Source organism: Somniosus microcephalus, chromosome 9, assembly GCF_052327205.1.
Source record: "Somniosus microcephalus isolate GS21.2 chromosome 9, FLI_Smic_1.0, whole genome shotgun sequence".
Lineage (NCBI taxonomy): Eukaryota > Metazoa > Chordata > Chondrichthyes > Squaliformes > Somniosidae > Somniosus > Somniosus microcephalus.
Genome location: NC_140995.1, coordinates 211,924,828 through 211,942,498, shown reverse-complemented (window position 1 = coordinate 211,942,498; position 17,671 = coordinate 211,924,828). Strand labels below are relative to the sequence as shown.

The window sequence follows — 17,671 nt, the reverse complement described above, 5'->3', positions numbered from 1 at the left end:
ATTATTTTCCAGGTTCAAAAAACACCCAATCCCTGGGAATTCTACATAAATACTCAGCTAAATGAGAGATTGGAGCCCAAGTTTTGCAATCTATTCAACAATATTCACTCTGGACACTTCTTTAAGAATGGCAGTATTTTGGTTGGAGAGCTGTACAGTTTTGGAACTTTGCTGGTATTTCAGTTTTACTCAACAGTTTGTTTTACATGCTGCATATATATTGTAATGTGTGTTTGAATTGAAAAATTTCTTGAGTGACCTACTTAAAAGATGGCTTTAAATCCACATTAGACATGGTGATATTAGTATATATTTCAGGGCTTGTTCAGGTTGCTGAAACATCGTGATGCGCTGATTGACATCATTAGTTACCAGCTGAGACTGCATTTGGTTTACATCAATTCTACAAAGAGATCCCAGAGTTCTATGAAGAGTATGTAGGTATGTTAAAAAAAAAACAGGAATAGGAAGAGGATAAACCTCAAACCTGTCTACTGGATCCTATCCACATCAGGTATTGGGATTCATAGTAGATCCTGTTGACATGTAACTTAGATATTCTAGTCATAAAGGAAAAATTCTGATCTGGATTTATTTATATCACATACATTTTGAACTTTTTCTTCCCCTTCCCTTTCCCAACTTATGTAAATCTTAAAAATGGGTGTGGTGAATTTTGCCGAGTTGGCTCCAGCCATACCTAGGCATGGGAAATGTCACTCCAATGATTGAAAAGGGGTTTCCTAATCAATCTGACTCGCCTATGATATGCCCTGCTTGAACTAAATATGGGCAGTCTATTGCAAAGAGTAAAGCTCCATCCTACCAAAAAATGAATCCAACAGTTTGATAGTTGATGATTAGGCTGTATTGGCATTTTGCCTTGATCGTCACAGAGCTACTTGAGGCTATACTGGAACTGGTCACTGGCAATGCTTAAGTTGTTTGCATCAATTGAATAGTTAAAAGATTGACACTTTTGCTGGACTTCATAAGCAGAATGCAGTTTTGATGGAGTGTTGCTATATACAAAGGGTACTCCAATTGGCAATGCGTTGTCAGGTTAATTTGTTAAGGGGATTATTACTGCTACTTTAACTCACCCTTGCATCATTCAGAGACATTCTGTGTTATCCAAATGACTGTTGTATTGGTTCAATAATAAGCATGCAGGTGCAGCAGGCGGTTAAGAAGGCAAATGGTATGTTGGCCTTCGTAGCGAGAGGGTTTGCTGCAGTTGTACAGGGCCTTGGTGAGACCACATCTGGAGTATTGTGTGCAGTTTTGGTCGCCTTATCTGAGGAAGGATGTTCTTGCCATGGAAGGAGTGCAACGAAGATTCACCAGACTGATACCTGGGATGGCAGGAATGACGTATGAGGAGAGATTGGGTCGATTGGGCTTGTACTCGCTGGAGTTTAGAAGAATGAAAGGGGATCTCATTGAAACTTATAAAATTCTAACAGGACTAGACAGACTAGATGCAGGAAGGATGTTCCTGATGGTCGGGGAGTCCAGAACCAGGGGTCACAGTCTAAGGATAATGGGTAAGCCATTTAGGACAAAGATGAGGAGGAATTTCTTCACCCCAGAGAGTGGTGAACCTGTGGATTTCTCTACCACAGAAGGCAGTGGAGGCCGATTCATTAAATATATTCAAGAAGGAGTTGGATATATTTCTTGAGGCTAAAGGGATCAAGGGATATGGGGAGAAGGCAGGGACAGGGTACTGAATTTGGATGATCAGCCATGATCGCATTGAATGGCGGAGCAGGCTCGAGGGGCCGAATGGCCTACTCCTGCTCCTATCTTCTATGTAATATTGATGCTGTAGCTATACAGATCAGATCTGTACTCCAGGGTACATGACTTCTCTCTCATTCATTCACTGGACGTGGGCATTGCTGACGAGGCCAGTATTATTTTCCATCCATAATTGCCCTTTGAGAAGGTGATGAGCCGCCGCCTTGATCCGCTGCAGTCTGTGTGGTGAAGGTACTCCCACTGCTGTTGGGTAAGGAGTTCCAGGATTTTGACCCAGCGATGGTGAAGGAACAGCAATATATTTCAAGTCTGGATGGTATGCGTCTTGGAGGGGTACTTGGAGGTGGTGGTGTTCCCATGCGCCTGCTGCCCTTGTCCTTCTAGGTGGAAGAGGGCATGGGTTTGGGAGGTGCTGCAGCCAGGTTTTGCCAGTGGTGGAGGGAGTGAATGTTTAAGGTGGTGGATGGGGTGCTGATCAAGCGGGCTGCTTTGTCCTGGATGGTGTTGAGCTTCTCAAGTAGTGCTGGAGCTGCATTCATTCAGGCAGGTGGAGAGTTTTCCATCACACTCCTGATTTGTGTCTTGTAGGTGGTGGAAAAGCTTTGGGGAGTCAGGAGGCAAATCACATGCCATAACATACCCAGCCTCTGACCTACTCTTGTAGCCACAGTATTTGTGGCTGGTCCAGTTAAGTTTCTGGTCAATGATGACCTTCCAGGAAGTTGATGGTGGGGAAATTAGATGATGGTAATGCTGTTGAATGTCAAGGGAAGGTGGTTAGACTCTCTTGTTGGACATGTTCGTTGCCTGGCACTTGTGTGGTGCAAATGTTACTTGCCACTTATCAGCCCAAGCCTGGATGTTGTCCAGGTCCTGCTGCAAGCAGGCATGGACTGCTTCATTATCTGAGGAGTTGCAAATGGAACTGAACACTGCAATCATCAGCGAACATCCCCACTTCTAACCTTAAGATGGAGGGAACGTCATTGATGAAGCAGCTGAAGATGGTTGGGCCAAGGACACTACCCTGGGGAGGCTATTCGAGATGATCTAGATATTTGAAGTGTGCTGGATAAACATAAACGGGTCCAATCATATGAATTCCCTTCTCGTTTCCTGATGACCAGATAGCATGGAGTTGGATCACCAGCAGTTGTGCTGATTTCCTATCTGAGTATTAATGATCTAGACTTTGTCTCCTGATATTACAGCTGATGTACATTGGCAAGGTGAAGCTTAATGCTTCCAGAACAGGTTCAGTTCTCACACCAGAGGAGCACTGATGTGGCGTGGTGCCACCTCTGATCTAGATTTTCCAAAGGTACCACATCGAAGGATTGTTAAAATTAAGGCAGACTGTATTAAAGTGAATTTTCCAGCATAGATAGGAAGATGATTAAAGAACAGAAGTGGTTAATTGATTCAGATTAGAGAGATCCAGATAGTGCATGCCTCCAGAAGTCAGTGTTGGGGCCACTGCTCTTTTTATATGATCTGGACTTGGATATAAGGGACACTATCAAACTTTGCAGACACAATAAAAGAGAGTACGGCTAACAGTGAAAAAGACTAGAAGACTTCAGGACAGGTTAATAGATTGAGCAACTAGATAGTGGATGAAATTTAATGTGGAAAAAAAATGTCAGGTGATGCATTTTGAGAGGCAGAATGAGAGGAGACATATAAACTGTAAAACTTAAAAATAGAGCAGAAAGACTTGGGGGTTCAGATGCACAAATCATTAAAAGGGGGAGGATAAATTGATTAAGCGGTTTAAGGAATGGCAGAGTACAAAAGCAACATGATAAACCTAAACAAATTATTGATTAACCCGTTTTGGATGCTTTAGTCAGAATGTCGGGACCATGGGTCTGGTGCAGAAGAGATTCACTATGATATGAGCGATGAGAGGTGTTGGTTATGAAGAGAAACGAGAAACTAGAGTTCATTTATTGGAACAAAAAAGATGCTAGGTGTTCAAAATTGAGGGGATTTGATTAAAAATAGGGATAAACTGTTTCCTCCAGTCTGAGTCAATAACCAGAGGGCATAAATTTAAAATCATTAGTAAAAGAATGAAGGGTTTTTTCATGCAGAGGACTAAGATATGGCTTGCCCTGGTGGAAGCAAAATCCATAACTGCTTTAAAAGGGAACTGTATAAATATTTGAAAAAGGATATAGGCCATGTGGTAGCTCTTTCAGAGGGCCAGAATAGGCACTATGGAGCACTATGCTCTCCTTCTGTGCTGTAAACTTCTGATTGTAAATGTGCAAAACCTGTTGAGTAACAGTTCACCTAAAACCAATACTCCAAATTTCTACAACTAGTCTCGAAGGTAGTTAATCCAAGACCTCCTCTGCCTGCTATATTGCTCTTCTGCTTAATGAGGAAAGGGAACTGTATCCATGAATATTCTGCATTTGTAGCAGCTAACCACAATGTGCATATTATGAAATATGCTACTGTTGAGAAATGGCTGTCTCTATAGGGTGTGAGAAAGACAAGAGGGGAGGAGTGTAACTATGCACTCTTTAAAAATTTAACTTTCTTTTGAACATGTAGCAGTGAACCTTTCTTTGAAAACCACTAGTAAAATTCAGTATTTTTTTGATTTCAGAATGCAGTCAATCTGTATAAAACAATAAATGAAAAAGCAATGCCTCAGCCCTTGGTGATCTACTTTGCCATCCACATTCTGTATATAGTGGAACAGCTGCATAATATTGGAATCATTCACGGTGATGTAAAACCTGACAATTTTATACTTGGAGACAGGTTTGTATCTTTATCAACCTTGGTGTGGTTTTAGTAAAAGAAACAAGGATTTTGCACTTCACAAAATATATTATTGGTTCTTAAAACCGTGGGTTGATACATCCTGGCGTAAGTGTTTGACACAGGCAAGTGCATCCTGTCATCCAGGTCCTGCTGAAATTTGGCTATTCTGCTGGAATGGCTGCCCCTCTGTTCATATTATGTGGGCTTTGATGTAAATAATGTAGTTTTGTGTAAATAAGTATAAGAGATGAAGGGCTGGATTTTCATGTAGGAGGCGGGACTACAACTTTTGGTTTTAGTCCCGCCTCCATCGAGTTCTAGCCAACCCGTGATTTTGACTTGATTGACCTTGTTGAGCATGCCCAGCAGGCCCATTAAGGGTCACCCGGCAACAGATGACGTTACAGATTGATATTTCATCTGTCAAGACCTTTTGACAGATGAAATATCAGCGTTTCACAGCGGTTTGAAGCTGTCAAACACTGACAATCTGTACGCCAGGTTAATTCCTTCCTCTCAGGATGATTTAGAGATCTCCCCAGCACAGAAAGCAGAGGCTGCAGATTTTGACAGCTGGCGGCCATTCTGCTTTCTGTGCCGATGAGATGAGGGACTCCCGAGACCTGAAGGAAGGCTGTAAAGGTTAGTAGAACTTCTTTAAACACTTTACACAGACCAAACACACTTAACTCTGCACTTATGCAGCCATCACTCACCTGAACACCGGACATCTTGACCTCTCCAAGCCCTTCATGCCGATGGCCCTCTTCGCTAACTTGGTGTGGTTTGGAGCCGTCGGGAACCCCACATTTCAACAATAATAGGGATTGGCTAAAAACTGCCTGTTAACAGGCAGTTAATTGGCACTAATCCCTTCCCGGTGCGGGGCGGGTACCCGCCTCCTTTGAAACTGGCATGGAGGCGGGTTAGGACCCCCGATTTTGGGATTTTAACCCCCCACACGCCTCCAATCCAGACTTCACAGCCCAATGAAAATCCAGCCTGAAGTTTTTTTTTTAACTCTGGAACTGTCCAGATAATCACCATAGTCTTTTCTGATCCTGTACATTTCTATGTTTCTAAATCAATTGGTATGAAGTATTGACTAGCATATTGCATGTTAAATCTAGATTCCTGGATAGTGATGCTGGCAGTGTTGATGACAGCTTGTCCCAAGGATTGACATTGATTGACTTTGGTCAAAGCCTAGATACGAAGTTGTTTCCTGAAAATGCAGTTTTTGTGGCAAATTGTAAGACATCAGGTTTCCAGTGTATTGAAATGCTGTCAGAAAAACCATGGACCTTCCAGGTAGGCCATATGTTTTTCTTTAAACTTCTTCATCCACCATCCTCTCCCTTGCCATGATCAAGATCTATCAGTCTGCTGTATAACTATGTAGTTGGACACAAGTGCTCTGCTGTGACCCATTATACTATTATTTTGTGATTTCAACTGACTAAGGAGCTTTCTTTCAAATGTTTCATTTATTAATGGAATAAACAGTGGAATTATTCAAAGCTTTGTCTATTTTGCAGGTAACTAATGCTTGTTTTTTTATGCATACTTTAGACAGACTACTTTGGAATTGCTGCCACAATTTATTGCCTTCTCTTTGGCACATATCTGAAATTAAAGAAAGAACAGGGTGTCTGGAAGGTCAACACAATTTTTAAAAGGTCAGTTTTGTATCTGCAGCAAATCTGGAACTGGCACCCTAACCAGCTGCTACTTTATTTCATTGCATCTTTGTGAACTGTGGGTAAGTTGGTAAATATTCATCTATTTTTGTTTCAGGGGTCATCATGCAGATATGTGGAACCATTTATTCAATACCTTGTTGTACATCCCCAACTGCCAGACTCTACCATCGCTTCGAGATCTACGGGAAAAGCTGGTATCGCTCTTTAAGGAGCAGTACACAAAGAAACTGAAATCACTTCGGCAGCGGTTAATGGTACTTTTACTTGAAAGTAAGCAGTCACAAAGAAGAATGTAAATTGAAAAGCTGTCTTGTGTAAATAGAGCTTTGTAAGATTTCACTCCTGTTACACTTAAACATTGCTATTAATATTTCATTGTGGAATCTAGATTAAAGTTTTTTGCCATGAATTTTGGTCCCAATAGTCCAAAGTTGTGCTGTTGCTCATTCCCGTGCATATGGCCCAGGCCCTACTTTGTTACTTTTCTAATACATGTTAGTAAGAGGTAGTTTGAAACACGAGGGTGGTTCTTTAAATGGTGCATTCTGTTTCACAATCTACATAATGTGGAAAGACTTCAATTCATAAATGGAGTCCACCTGAAGAATATACCACTTTGACAAAGATGTCAACTAGCCATGAATTGAAATGACTGTCGTTAAACTTGTGCCTATTAAGACAATGCAGAGCTACCTTTTTGAAATTGTATTGAAGGTAGTGGCTAACATTTTATTCAGGAATGATGGCAATATTACAGAATGGGGAACCTGGAGCAGAGGAAGGAAATTAATGCTGTTTAATTTGCAATGTATATATAAAGTTACATTTTAAGAGCCCAGATGCACCATTCACTGTCTGATACTTAAAACACACACACATTGACACTCTGCAGTGGTTGCTGTAGTATCATAGCCTTGAAAGGGGGTGAGTGGGGGAGAAGAATGGGCAGAGAAGTGTGAGGTGATGCTTCTCCCTATCCCTTCTGCCAAAATGCAATATAGGCTTAATGGCACAGTTCTAAAGTGTGCAGGGACATAGATCTTTTGAAGGGATCAGGACATTGAGAATAGTTAGCAAAGCATATGGGATCTTGGGCTTCATAAGTAGAGGGATTGAGTACAAAAGCAGGGCAGTTATGCTGAACCTTTATAAAACGCTGGTTAGGCCACAACTAGTATTGTATCCAGTTCTAGTCACCCCACTTTAGGAAGGATGTGAAGGTCCTGGAGAGGGTGCAGAGATTTACCAGAATGGTTCCAGGGATGAGGAATTTTAGCTACAAGGTTAGGTTGGAGAAGCTGCAGTTGTTCTCCTTGGAACAAAGGAGGTTGAGGGGAGATTTGATAGAAGTGTACAAGATTGACTGACTGGTTTGGATAAGGTAGACAGAGAAAGGCCGTTCCCATTCACTGGTGGTGCAAGGACTAGGCGACACACATTTAAGGATTTGGGCAAGAGATACAGGGGGGCATGTGAGGAACTTTTTTATGCAGCAAGTGGTAATGATCCAGAACTCTCTGCCACCTAGGGTGGTGGAAGCAGAGACGATCAATGATTTCAAAAGGAAATTGGATAGGTACTGGACGGAAATAAACTTGCAGGGATATAGAGTAGGACTCTCAAGGCTGAATGGCTGCCTTCTCTGCCTTTGATTCAAAGGTGAGAGATTGGTGGTGCAATTAATGGGTAGTAGCAGCAGTTTATTTACACTGCCTGATTTTCTTACTGAAGTCAAGAGTTCTATATGACTGTAGTAATTTTGAATCATAGTTTAACCACTTTAGCTGGCTCTGTTTTGGGATATTTTTCCATAATTAAAGGTTAGAACCCACTGAAAAGCAACACAATGGTAACTTCTTTCTAGCCACAAGTCAAGTATCATCCATTATAGCCTGAGCAAGAGTTCTCATTTTATTTTGTCATTAATCCTTTGTCTCCTTCCTCCCGACCTCCACCCTTGGATTTTGTTAATAAAATATTTTTCATATTAATAGACTGGTATACTTCATTAACCTACAAGGAGCAACAATTCAGTGCTGGATGGTGCTGCAGAGTTACATCTCTACCAGTGATTATGCACAGCTTGTAACATGCTAGTTTTATCACTGCACAACACTGGTATTGCATTCAGAAGTTCCGCAATAACATTCCGATGTGCTCTTTTGAGCTACTGCACACAAAGAACTGCCATGAAGTGGCAAAGGATAACTAGGCTTAAATAAATATAGTGCACCTGACCCTGGCAGAGAGTTAATTTGAAGTAGAGCACAATAAATGGGTTTTCTCCATTTGCAAGAACCGTTTGAATAAATCAAAAGGGTTGAATTACTAATTGTAACATTGCACAGGAAGCCAGTAGCTTGACTGACAATAATCACATGATCATGCTACCTTGTCTGTCAATTTGTATTTAACAAAAAGGTTACTTGAAAATAAAAACATAATGGAAATCAGTGATCATAGTGCAAGAGTTCATTTGGGTCCACAATTATCATCTTTAACAAAGTACATACTGCTCAAATAGCAGGATAAGCCCTTTGACTCCCATACTAAGTATGGGATTCAGTACAGAATACACGTTAAAGCAGAATTTACAAATTGACAAAAAGCACATCTTATTTCAAAAGGGGAAACCAAATAACCCATAACATTAGTCTTTTATAACTAGTTATGTTATACTATCAAAAGTGAGTTGCTTTGGCAGGAAATCATCTGGTGAAAGGTTATCAATTTCTTCCAGAGTTGGTATTTCATCATCTGGTTTTAGCTCCTCCTCAAACATATGCTGCAACAAGGCATCAACAGTCTTGTATCCTGTAACAAACAACAGTTTTCACTATCCTAGACTGGTTACAGCACAGGAGGTCGTCATTTGGCCCGTCGAGCCAGTGCTGGCTCTGCAAGAGCACTTCACCTAGTCCCAATCCCCCACTCTTTCCCCAGAGCCCTGCAAGCCACCAGAGAGCAGACATAGCACTTGAAATTAAAGTCTGGTTTATATTAACTCCCAAAACTCCTAACATCAATTGGTAATTATGCAAAATTTTAGGAGTAAGATCTCATAAAATGTGCTTCAAAGGGTTTGTACAATCTTGGTTATTCTCTCAATGCAAGATGTTGTCAGACAATGACAAACGAAGCTCTGACCGCGCTCAATCAGCTCCGATGGACGGGTCACATCATCCGCATGCCCGGTACGAGACTCCCAAAACAAGCGCTCTACTCGGAGCTCCGGCACGGCAAGAGAGCCCCAGGTGGGCAGAGGAAACTCTTCAAGGACACCCTCAAAGCCTCCTTGAAAAAGTGTAACATCCCCACCGACACCTGGGAATCCCTGGCCCAAGACCGCACAAAGTGGAGGAGAAGCACCCAGGAAGGTGCCGAACACCTAGAGTCTCTTCGCCGGGTGCAAGCAGAAGCCAAGCGCAGGGAGCACATGTCAACCCAAGCACCCCACCCACCCTTTCAACCACCGTCTGCCCCACCTGTGACAGACTGTAGGTCCCACATTGGACTCAGTCACCTGCGAACTTATTTTTAATGTGGAAGCAAGTCATCCTCGGTTCCGAGGGACTGCCTAAGAGAGAATCTTTATAGGAAGCCTGCAAGGTGCATCTGCGCGCACATAAGTTGACACAAATTTACCAATTTATACAAACTGTAAAAGCAAGTGTCATTTTCCCTCAATAATGAATTCAGACACAGCACAGAACCTTTTGAGCTGGTGGCCAAAGGATTAAAAAACATTTTTTAAAGAGGCATGATTAACAGTCATACAATCAACAAAACAAAATTTCTGGAAATATACAACAGTATTCATTAACATCTTAAATCAAAATTGCAGTAGATTCAATTAACACCAAAATTCAGCTTTTAAAATGCACCCAACATCAGTCACTACGATCTTCTCAAGTCTTGGGAGAGGGAAAGCAGTCAAAATTCTTGTGCATGAGCTGAAACATGCTCAATGTCATGGAATGCTGGGACCCAGGTTACATTCTCACATGACACACTGGCTTCCTAATCTGTCACAAATTCCCACCATCTCCAGAAATGTAGAATAAAAGGCTAAATTTAGCAAAGCTTTTCTCTCTTCAGAGAGTGGGGGGTGAAAGGAAAAAAAAAAGCCATGCCCAATTTTCCAATGTGCACTCCTCTCAAGCGAGAGTAAATGCCCCATATTTATTGTAATTATGGTGCTTGCCCTGAAACAAGGTTAAAATCAAAGTGCTACAACTCTGTTGCATCCAAACTCAATTAACTGAATGAGATCAGTTGTCTGCACTTTGATGGCAGTACATGGATTGTTGTAGTGAAAACAATACTCCCATTCATTCTTTGTCCGTGCTCCCTTCTGACAAGGTAATGTTAAAGGATGGTGGTGGGGGGTTGGAGGGAAATATTCAGAAGGCAGTGGCATACAAGAACCTGGTTTAGCACAGCAACAACGATCATTCACAGAATGGAACAGTGAAAAAACTTTCAATATCAGTACAATTATATACTTACTGATTGAAGCTATTCTGAATCTCAGTCTGGATTTCAAGTCTGTATCATCAGTGTTGCCAAGATCATTTTCATTTGTCTCCATAACTTCAGCTAGGTTTCCAGCTGGATGGTCCCTAAATTAAATGTATATTTAAAAATGACATCTGACACAAATTAAAATTCAGCAATCACATACACTTATCCCTGCTTTACTTACACACAATCTCCCATTCCAAGCTCCTGAATTTTCTTCTCAACAGCAGTTTCTACTGCACTCCTGGCCAATGAGTGTTCCACAAAAAAAGCTTCCAAAACAAATGCTATAAAGATACTTTCAAAAGAAGGAGAAAGTCAATCCTCATGTTTGTGTCAACTAATTAATTAAATATATTTGCGCAATTTCAAAAGTCAGCAGATTAGACTTACTTGATGAGTATAATAACAACCACTATATGAAAGACGACAAAGAAGATCCTTGCAGTTAAGTGAGTTACCTTCACAAATCCAGTTGCAAGAAGTATTATCGTCAAGGAGTCCAACACCACGAAGCAGTGAAGAAAACAAATCCTAACTATTGGGAACGTAGTATGACTATTTAATTGTGCTCAGAAAAGCCACACATCTATTTCTAGTATTTGTGGCTCATCCAAGTCAATGTAAATCACCAAGGGTACTGTAGCATAATGGTTATGTTACTGGACTATTAAATCGGGGGACCGCAAGTTCAAAACCCACCATGCCGGTTTGAAAATTTGAATTCAGATTTTTCAAAATCTGGAAATAAAAAGCTGGTATCAGTAAACGTGACCATGAAGCTGTCAGATTGCCGTAAAAATCTAACTGGTTCACGAAGGTCCTTTAAGAAACCTGCTGTCCTTACCCAGTCTGGTTTATCTGTGACTCCCATCCTATACCAACGTGGCTGACTCTTAACACCAACAGAAAATGCTGGAAAAACTCAGCAGGCCAGGCAACATCCGTGGAGAGAAAAATAGAGTCAACGTTTAATGTCGAAACCCTTCGTCAGGACTGAAAAAACACAGGAAATGAAACAGATTAAAAAGCCAGTTTGGGATGTGGGAAATGGGGATGAGAACACAAAAGAAGTGGAGAGACATTAAGAGGTATTCAAAACGAGATAAGATGGTGATAGGACTAGTGGAGACAAAAGACGGCTCTAGATTAGGTGTGAAATGCACTGGCAGAGAGACAGCTGCCATGTGGGAGAGAAAAGGGGGAAGGGCCAAAACAAAGGTGTGGATAAAAAAAAATGTAAAAATGTAATAGGGGCCAAGGTTATGATCTGAAATTGTTGAACTCGATATTGAGTCCAGAAGGCTGCAAAGTGCCTAATCGGAAGAGGAGGTGCTGTTCCTTGAGCTTACGCTGGGTTTCTGCGGAACAATGCAAGAGCCCGAGTACGGTGAGGTCCGAGTGGGAATGGGGTGGTGAATTAAAATGACAGGTGACCGGAAGCTCGGGGTCACCCCTACCTCCTTCCCAAGATCCACAAACAGGACTGCCCTGGTAGACCCATCGTTTCAGCCTGTTCTTGCCCCACGGAACTTATCTCTTCCTATCTCGACTATCTTTTCTCCCCTTGTCCAGTCTCCAACAGAATGGAGGATCAACTTGCGCCCAAATGAATCAAATGCTTTTAGCCAAGTCCAGAAATACTATTCCCAATTAGTCTTCCTTCCTTTTAGCACCTCATTATATTCCCCAAAATAGTTATGTTCTCATTGCAACTTGGGAGCATGGCTATAAAACTTTTTTTTTTAAGCTTGGATTTAACTGAAAAGCTGTGGTGTATGTGCCTTTAAGAGCCCCGTGTACTGTAATGCCGGTAATGGCCACTCGGGCTATATAAGCCTGTATATTGTCTTGTATCTGTTAGTTCACCGAGACTTTGTTCAGTAAACACCTGTGAAAACCAACTCCTGCCTTCCGTGTCTCCATTAACACACGGACAGTGGCGACGATGCCTAAGGCTGGCAATATTAATGCTTTTGATAACGATATAGAGGATTGGACCACATGTGGAAAGAGTGGAGCAAATGAAATAGATGATAAAAAGGCATCAGTACTTCTAAATCTAATGGGCGCAAGGACATACGGGCTGTTACGAAACTTAATCACTCCAGCCAAACCAAAGGACAAGAATTTTAAGGAGATTGTTGATACCCTACAGGAGCACTTAAACCCAACACCGCTGCTGATAGCGGAACGATTCAAATTCTTCAGGAGGAATCAGCACAAGAATGAAAGTAACGCTGATTACCTCACCGAATTAAGAAAGCTGTCAAAGCACTGCCAATTCGGGGCAGGACTGGCAGATTCTCTACGAGACAAATTCGTCTGCGGTCTCCTAAGTGAAGGAACACAGAAAAGGCTACTTTCTGAGAAAGATTTGACACTGGACAAGGCTTTCAGTATGGCTGTATCATACGAAGCAGCCACAAGAGGAGCTGCAGAGATACAGCAAAAGCCACAGGACTTCGGCACCCATGAAATGACACAGGGTTTCGAGAGATGTTATCGTTGTGGCAGATCCACCCATGGCCAGAGGGACTGCTGGTTCAAGGACAAAGCATGCAGGCAATGCGGAAAGATTGGACACATTGCACGTGTATGCTGATCTGGACACAAAAAATCTACGGACAGGAAAAAAATCAATAAGGAAAAGTACAGAAAGGTACAAATGATGACGGACAGTAGCTCTGAAGACCAGAAGAGCAATAGCGACTCCGGAAACAAGAGACTAAGCTGTCTCAAATTACATAATGTAATTGCCAAAGAAGATTACCAGACCATTTGGGTTACCCTCACGATAGCAGGGTCCCCAGTTAAAATGGAGCTAGATACAGGATCAGCTCTGACCGTCATAAGTCAACGGGATTACAAGCAGCTATTTCTGCATATACCTTTGAAAGACACATCCATTATCTTGAAAACATATACGGGGCAGAAAGTATACCCAAAAGGGAAAATAAGGGTGCCTGTTGTATACAACGGCAAGGAAATACAGAAGTTGTATTTATACGTTCTGCAAGATGGTGGTCCACCGCTGTTGGGACGTGAATGGATCAGGAAGATACGTTTAGACTGGCACTCCATTCAGGCACTGACGGTGACCAGTAAGAAAAAAAAATGATGACGTCATACCTGAACGATTAAAAGACATCTTGGCCAACGCCAAGGAAGTGTTTCAAGAGAAACTAGGAACCTTGAAAGGCATCACCGCCTCAATAAAAGTGGAAGATGCGGCAATTCCCAAGTTTTTTAAGGCAAGGCCGGTGCCATACGCAATTCGTCCAGCAGTCGCGGCAGAGCTGGAGAACTTGGAAAAGGCAGGCGTATTATCCAAGATAGATTGGAGCGAGTGGGCAACACCCATCGTCCCGGTCATGAAGAAAACGTTGAATAATGATAAATCTGAAGAACAGAGAAAAATTCGCATCTGTGGAGACTTCAAGGTGACTGTAAACCCGGTCCTTCACACGGTACAGTATCCTCTTCCGAGGATAGAAGATATTTTCGCCTCACTATCCGGAGGGAAACGTTTCACCAAAATTGACTTGGCACAGGCATATCTACAGATGGAGGTTGAAGAGGCCTCTAAAAAGTATCTCACGATAAATACACACAAAGGCCTGTACCAGTACAATCGACTGGTTTTCGGAGTAGCATCAGCTCCAGCTATCTGGCAAAGAGCTATGGAGCAAGTCCTCCAAGGGATTCCGGGGACTCAATGCTACCTAGACGACATCCTTGTAACAGGAGAAAACGACAACGAGCACCGTGCCAATTTGGAGCAGGCTGAGAGAACGGGGCCTACGAGCAAATCGCCCCAAGTGCGAATTTTTCCAGAAACAAATATCATATTGTGGCCACATAATTAACGAGGAAGGGTTGCAGAAGTCACCTGAAAAAATTGAAGCGGTCATAAAAGCCCCAGCACCTGAAAATGTCTCACAATTAAGGTCGTTCCTGGGATTGATAAATTACTATCATAAATTTTTACCGAACTTGTCAACTCTACTACACCACCAGAAACTACTACACCACCGAGGCGTTATCCGGACCGAGTCAGGAAGCCTCCAGAGAGACTGACTTATAATTGATTAACTACAGCAAATGTGTAGATTATTGTTCTTGTAACATGTTAATTAATGACTACTTAAAATATTATGTACTGGTTGTCTAAAAGGGGAGGAATTGTGGTGTATGTGCCTTTAAGAGCCCCGTGTACTGTAATGCCGGTAATGGCCACTCGGGCTATAAAAGCCTGTATATTGTCTTGTATCTGTTAGTTCACCTCCAGACTTTGTTCAGTAAACGCCTGTGAAAACCAACTCCTGCCTTCCGTGTCTCCATTAACACACGGATACAACACTGCCAAGACATTGGTAAATAGGTGAAGCAGAATTGGTCCAATTGTAATTGGTCTTCAAATATCCTAGCTCTTAAAATTTATCAACATTCTCCATTTTTTGAATACAAGACAATTCTACTACTCTTTGAAATTCTTGGAATCTCTGCCATGTTAGCTCATAAGAGAAGAGATTCATTTCCCACAACATCTTTAAGGCCTTCTACCCACAGTCTATCAGGGCTATGTGCCGATAGAGTTCATCAAAGCTAAAGTTTTGTCGTCGTCCTGATTAAAATCCTCCAGCAACTTTGTTTTGGTACCCATTATAGGAATCTGCTTTTAGTAATTGACAAAATTGAACACTCAAACTACATTTGTAGAGCTCCCGTATCCAGAAGACAGCTCTGATTTTCTGGGGCACCCACCATTTGTCTGGCCAACTTTCTTCTATTCTTAAGAGTTTGTGTCTTTCTATATTCAAACACAACTTGCATTTATATAGGGCTTTTAATGTAGAATGTTTGTCTCAAAGCACTTCACAGAAGCGTAATCAAACAAAAACAAATATACCGACACTGATCCAAACGAAGGAGATATTAGGAGGAGTGCTTTGAAACACAAGAAGATGCTATATGAATGAAAATGTTTCTTTCTAAATACATTTGGTAATGCAGTTTATTGGATTGGGCCATGTTGCTCAACAGCTAAATAGCAACACAATTTCAATTCAAGAGGGAAAAGAACACAATTATTTGTAAATAAAAAGGATATCATGCCACTGATTGACCACTGTCAACTCGATCAACAAAATGAAGGCCGAAACAAGATTATTGAAGTTATTCTTGCAGTATCTAAGAGCAGCAAACTGAGAGCCCTTCAGTGCTGAATTTCCACAATATTTGGCTGCTGGGTCACTAGAGTTCACACCATAAAATCGGATTCTGCCTTTGAATGCTTCCATTCCAACTATCGCAAATATATAGTACACGACCTGAAAAAAAAAAATTATTTAAATGCATTTTCTAAGAGAGCTTGTTGATCCTAATGCCAAAACAAATGCCATCATTACTTACCATAACAAGTCCTGCATAGGTTAGCATTGTAGGAATAAGATTTACCAGTGTGTTCAGCAGAACCCTGAACCTTTAAAAGCAAACAAATGTACAGACTTGGATTTAAAAAGTACAGAATAAGACAAACCCAATCCTTTCAGAGATTGTGTACAATGGCCTTCGCTTCATTTAGTCACTTTCAATTCTTCCGCCCCCCCTCCTCCCTCCCATGTAGGAAGTCCTGCATGTTTACATAGGATATGCAGCACAGGAACAGGCCATTCGGCCCAGCCAGTCCATGCTGGCATTTATGCTCCACTCGAGCCTCCTCCCGTCTTTCCTCATCTAACTATCAGCATAAACCTCTATTCCCTTCTCCCTCATGTGCTTATCTAACCACCCCTTAAATGGATCACCCCTCAGCCTTCTCTTTTCAAGAGAAAAAAAACCCAGCCTGTTCATTCTTACCAGAAATGTGAGGGTATACATATCAGGAATCATCCTTGTAAATCTTCTCTGCACCCTCTCCAGTGCCTCTATATCCTTTTTATAATATGGCAACCAGAATTATACACAAGGTTCAATACAAGTTTAGCATAACTTCACTACTTTTCAATTCTCTCTAGAAATAAACCCTAGTGCTTGGTTTGCTTTTTTATGGCCTTGTTAACGTGCGTCGATACTTTGTGATTTGTACTCCCGAGATCCCTTTGCTCCTCTACCCGATTTAGATTCGTTATTTCCAAGTAATATGTGATCTCCCAATTGTTCTTACCAAAATGTAATACCTCACATTTATCTGTGTTGAATTTAATTTGCCAATTATATGCCCATTCTGCAAGTCTTGTAATTTGTTGCAGTCCTCCTCAGTATTGACCATCTCTCCCCCCCCCCCCCCCCCCCCCCCAAAATTTGGTGTCATCCGCAAGTTTAGAAATTGTGTTTTTGATTCCAAAGTCTAAATCGTTAATATAAATTGTAAAGAACAGTGGTCCCTGCACTGATCCTTGTGGAACACCACTTCCCACCTTCTGCCACTCTGAATAGCTACCCTTTACCCCTACTCTCTGCTTTCTGTCTTGAAGCCAGCTAGCTATCATTCTGTTACTTGGCCCCTGACTCTGCATTCCCTAACCTTATTCATTAGTTTATGATGTGGTACCTTATCGAAGGCCCTTTGAAAATCTAGATAAATTACATTTACTACGTTACCCTTGTCTACTCTCTCTGTTACTTCTTCAAAAAATTCAATTAGGTTGGTCAAGCCAGACTTTTCCCCTTTTGAAATCCATGCTATTATATTTTTGGTTTCTAGATGTTCTTCTATTTTCTCCTTTAGTAGGGATTCCATTATTTTTCCTACCATCGACATTAAGCTAACTGGCTTATAGTTCCCTGGACATGTTCGATCTCCCTCCTTAAATTTAGCTATGATGTTAGCTATCCACCAAACTAATGAAATGCAAAAGAGGATAAAATCCCTGGTCCAGATGGATTACATCCGTGCA

At 41.6% G+C, this 17,671-nt stretch overlaps 2 protein-coding genes across 2 annotated transcripts in view; one reads left to right on the top strand and one right to left on the bottom strand.

The window, feature by feature from the left end:
* The window catches only part of bub1 (BUB1 mitotic checkpoint serine/threonine kinase), a 67,376-nt gene extending 60,195 nt beyond the window's left edge, over positions 1 to 7,181 (top strand). Inside the window, exons 21-25 of the mRNA XM_085997861.1 lie at positions 13 to 174; positions 4,385 to 4,542; positions 5,676 to 5,856; positions 6,118 to 6,224; positions 6,343 to 7,181. Coding sequence (XP_085853987.1) covers positions 13 to 174; positions 4,385 to 4,542; positions 5,676 to 5,856; positions 6,118 to 6,224; positions 6,343 to 6,544 — 810 coding nt within the window. The 3' untranslated portion in view covers positions 6,545 to 7,181. The remainder of the gene's footprint in view (positions 1 to 12; positions 175 to 4,384; positions 4,543 to 5,675; positions 5,857 to 6,117; positions 6,225 to 6,342) is intronic.
* A 653-nt stretch (positions 7,182 to 7,834) lies between these two features.
* The window catches only part of tpcn3 (two pore segment channel 3), an 84,269-nt gene continuing 74,432 nt past the window's right edge, over positions 7,835 to 17,671 (bottom strand). Inside the window, exons 14-19 of the mRNA XM_085997862.1 lie at positions 16,185 to 16,254; positions 15,883 to 16,102; positions 11,163 to 11,253; positions 10,954 to 11,067; positions 10,758 to 10,870; positions 7,835 to 9,062 (exon numbers count right to left, since the gene is read on the bottom strand). Of these exons, the coding sequence (XP_085853988.1) occupies positions 8,917 to 9,062; positions 10,758 to 10,870; positions 10,954 to 11,067; positions 11,163 to 11,253; positions 15,883 to 16,102; positions 16,185 to 16,254 (754 nt within the window). The 3' untranslated portion in view covers positions 7,835 to 8,916. The remainder of the gene's footprint in view (positions 9,063 to 10,757; positions 10,871 to 10,953; positions 11,068 to 11,162; positions 11,254 to 15,882; positions 16,103 to 16,184; positions 16,255 to 17,671) is intronic.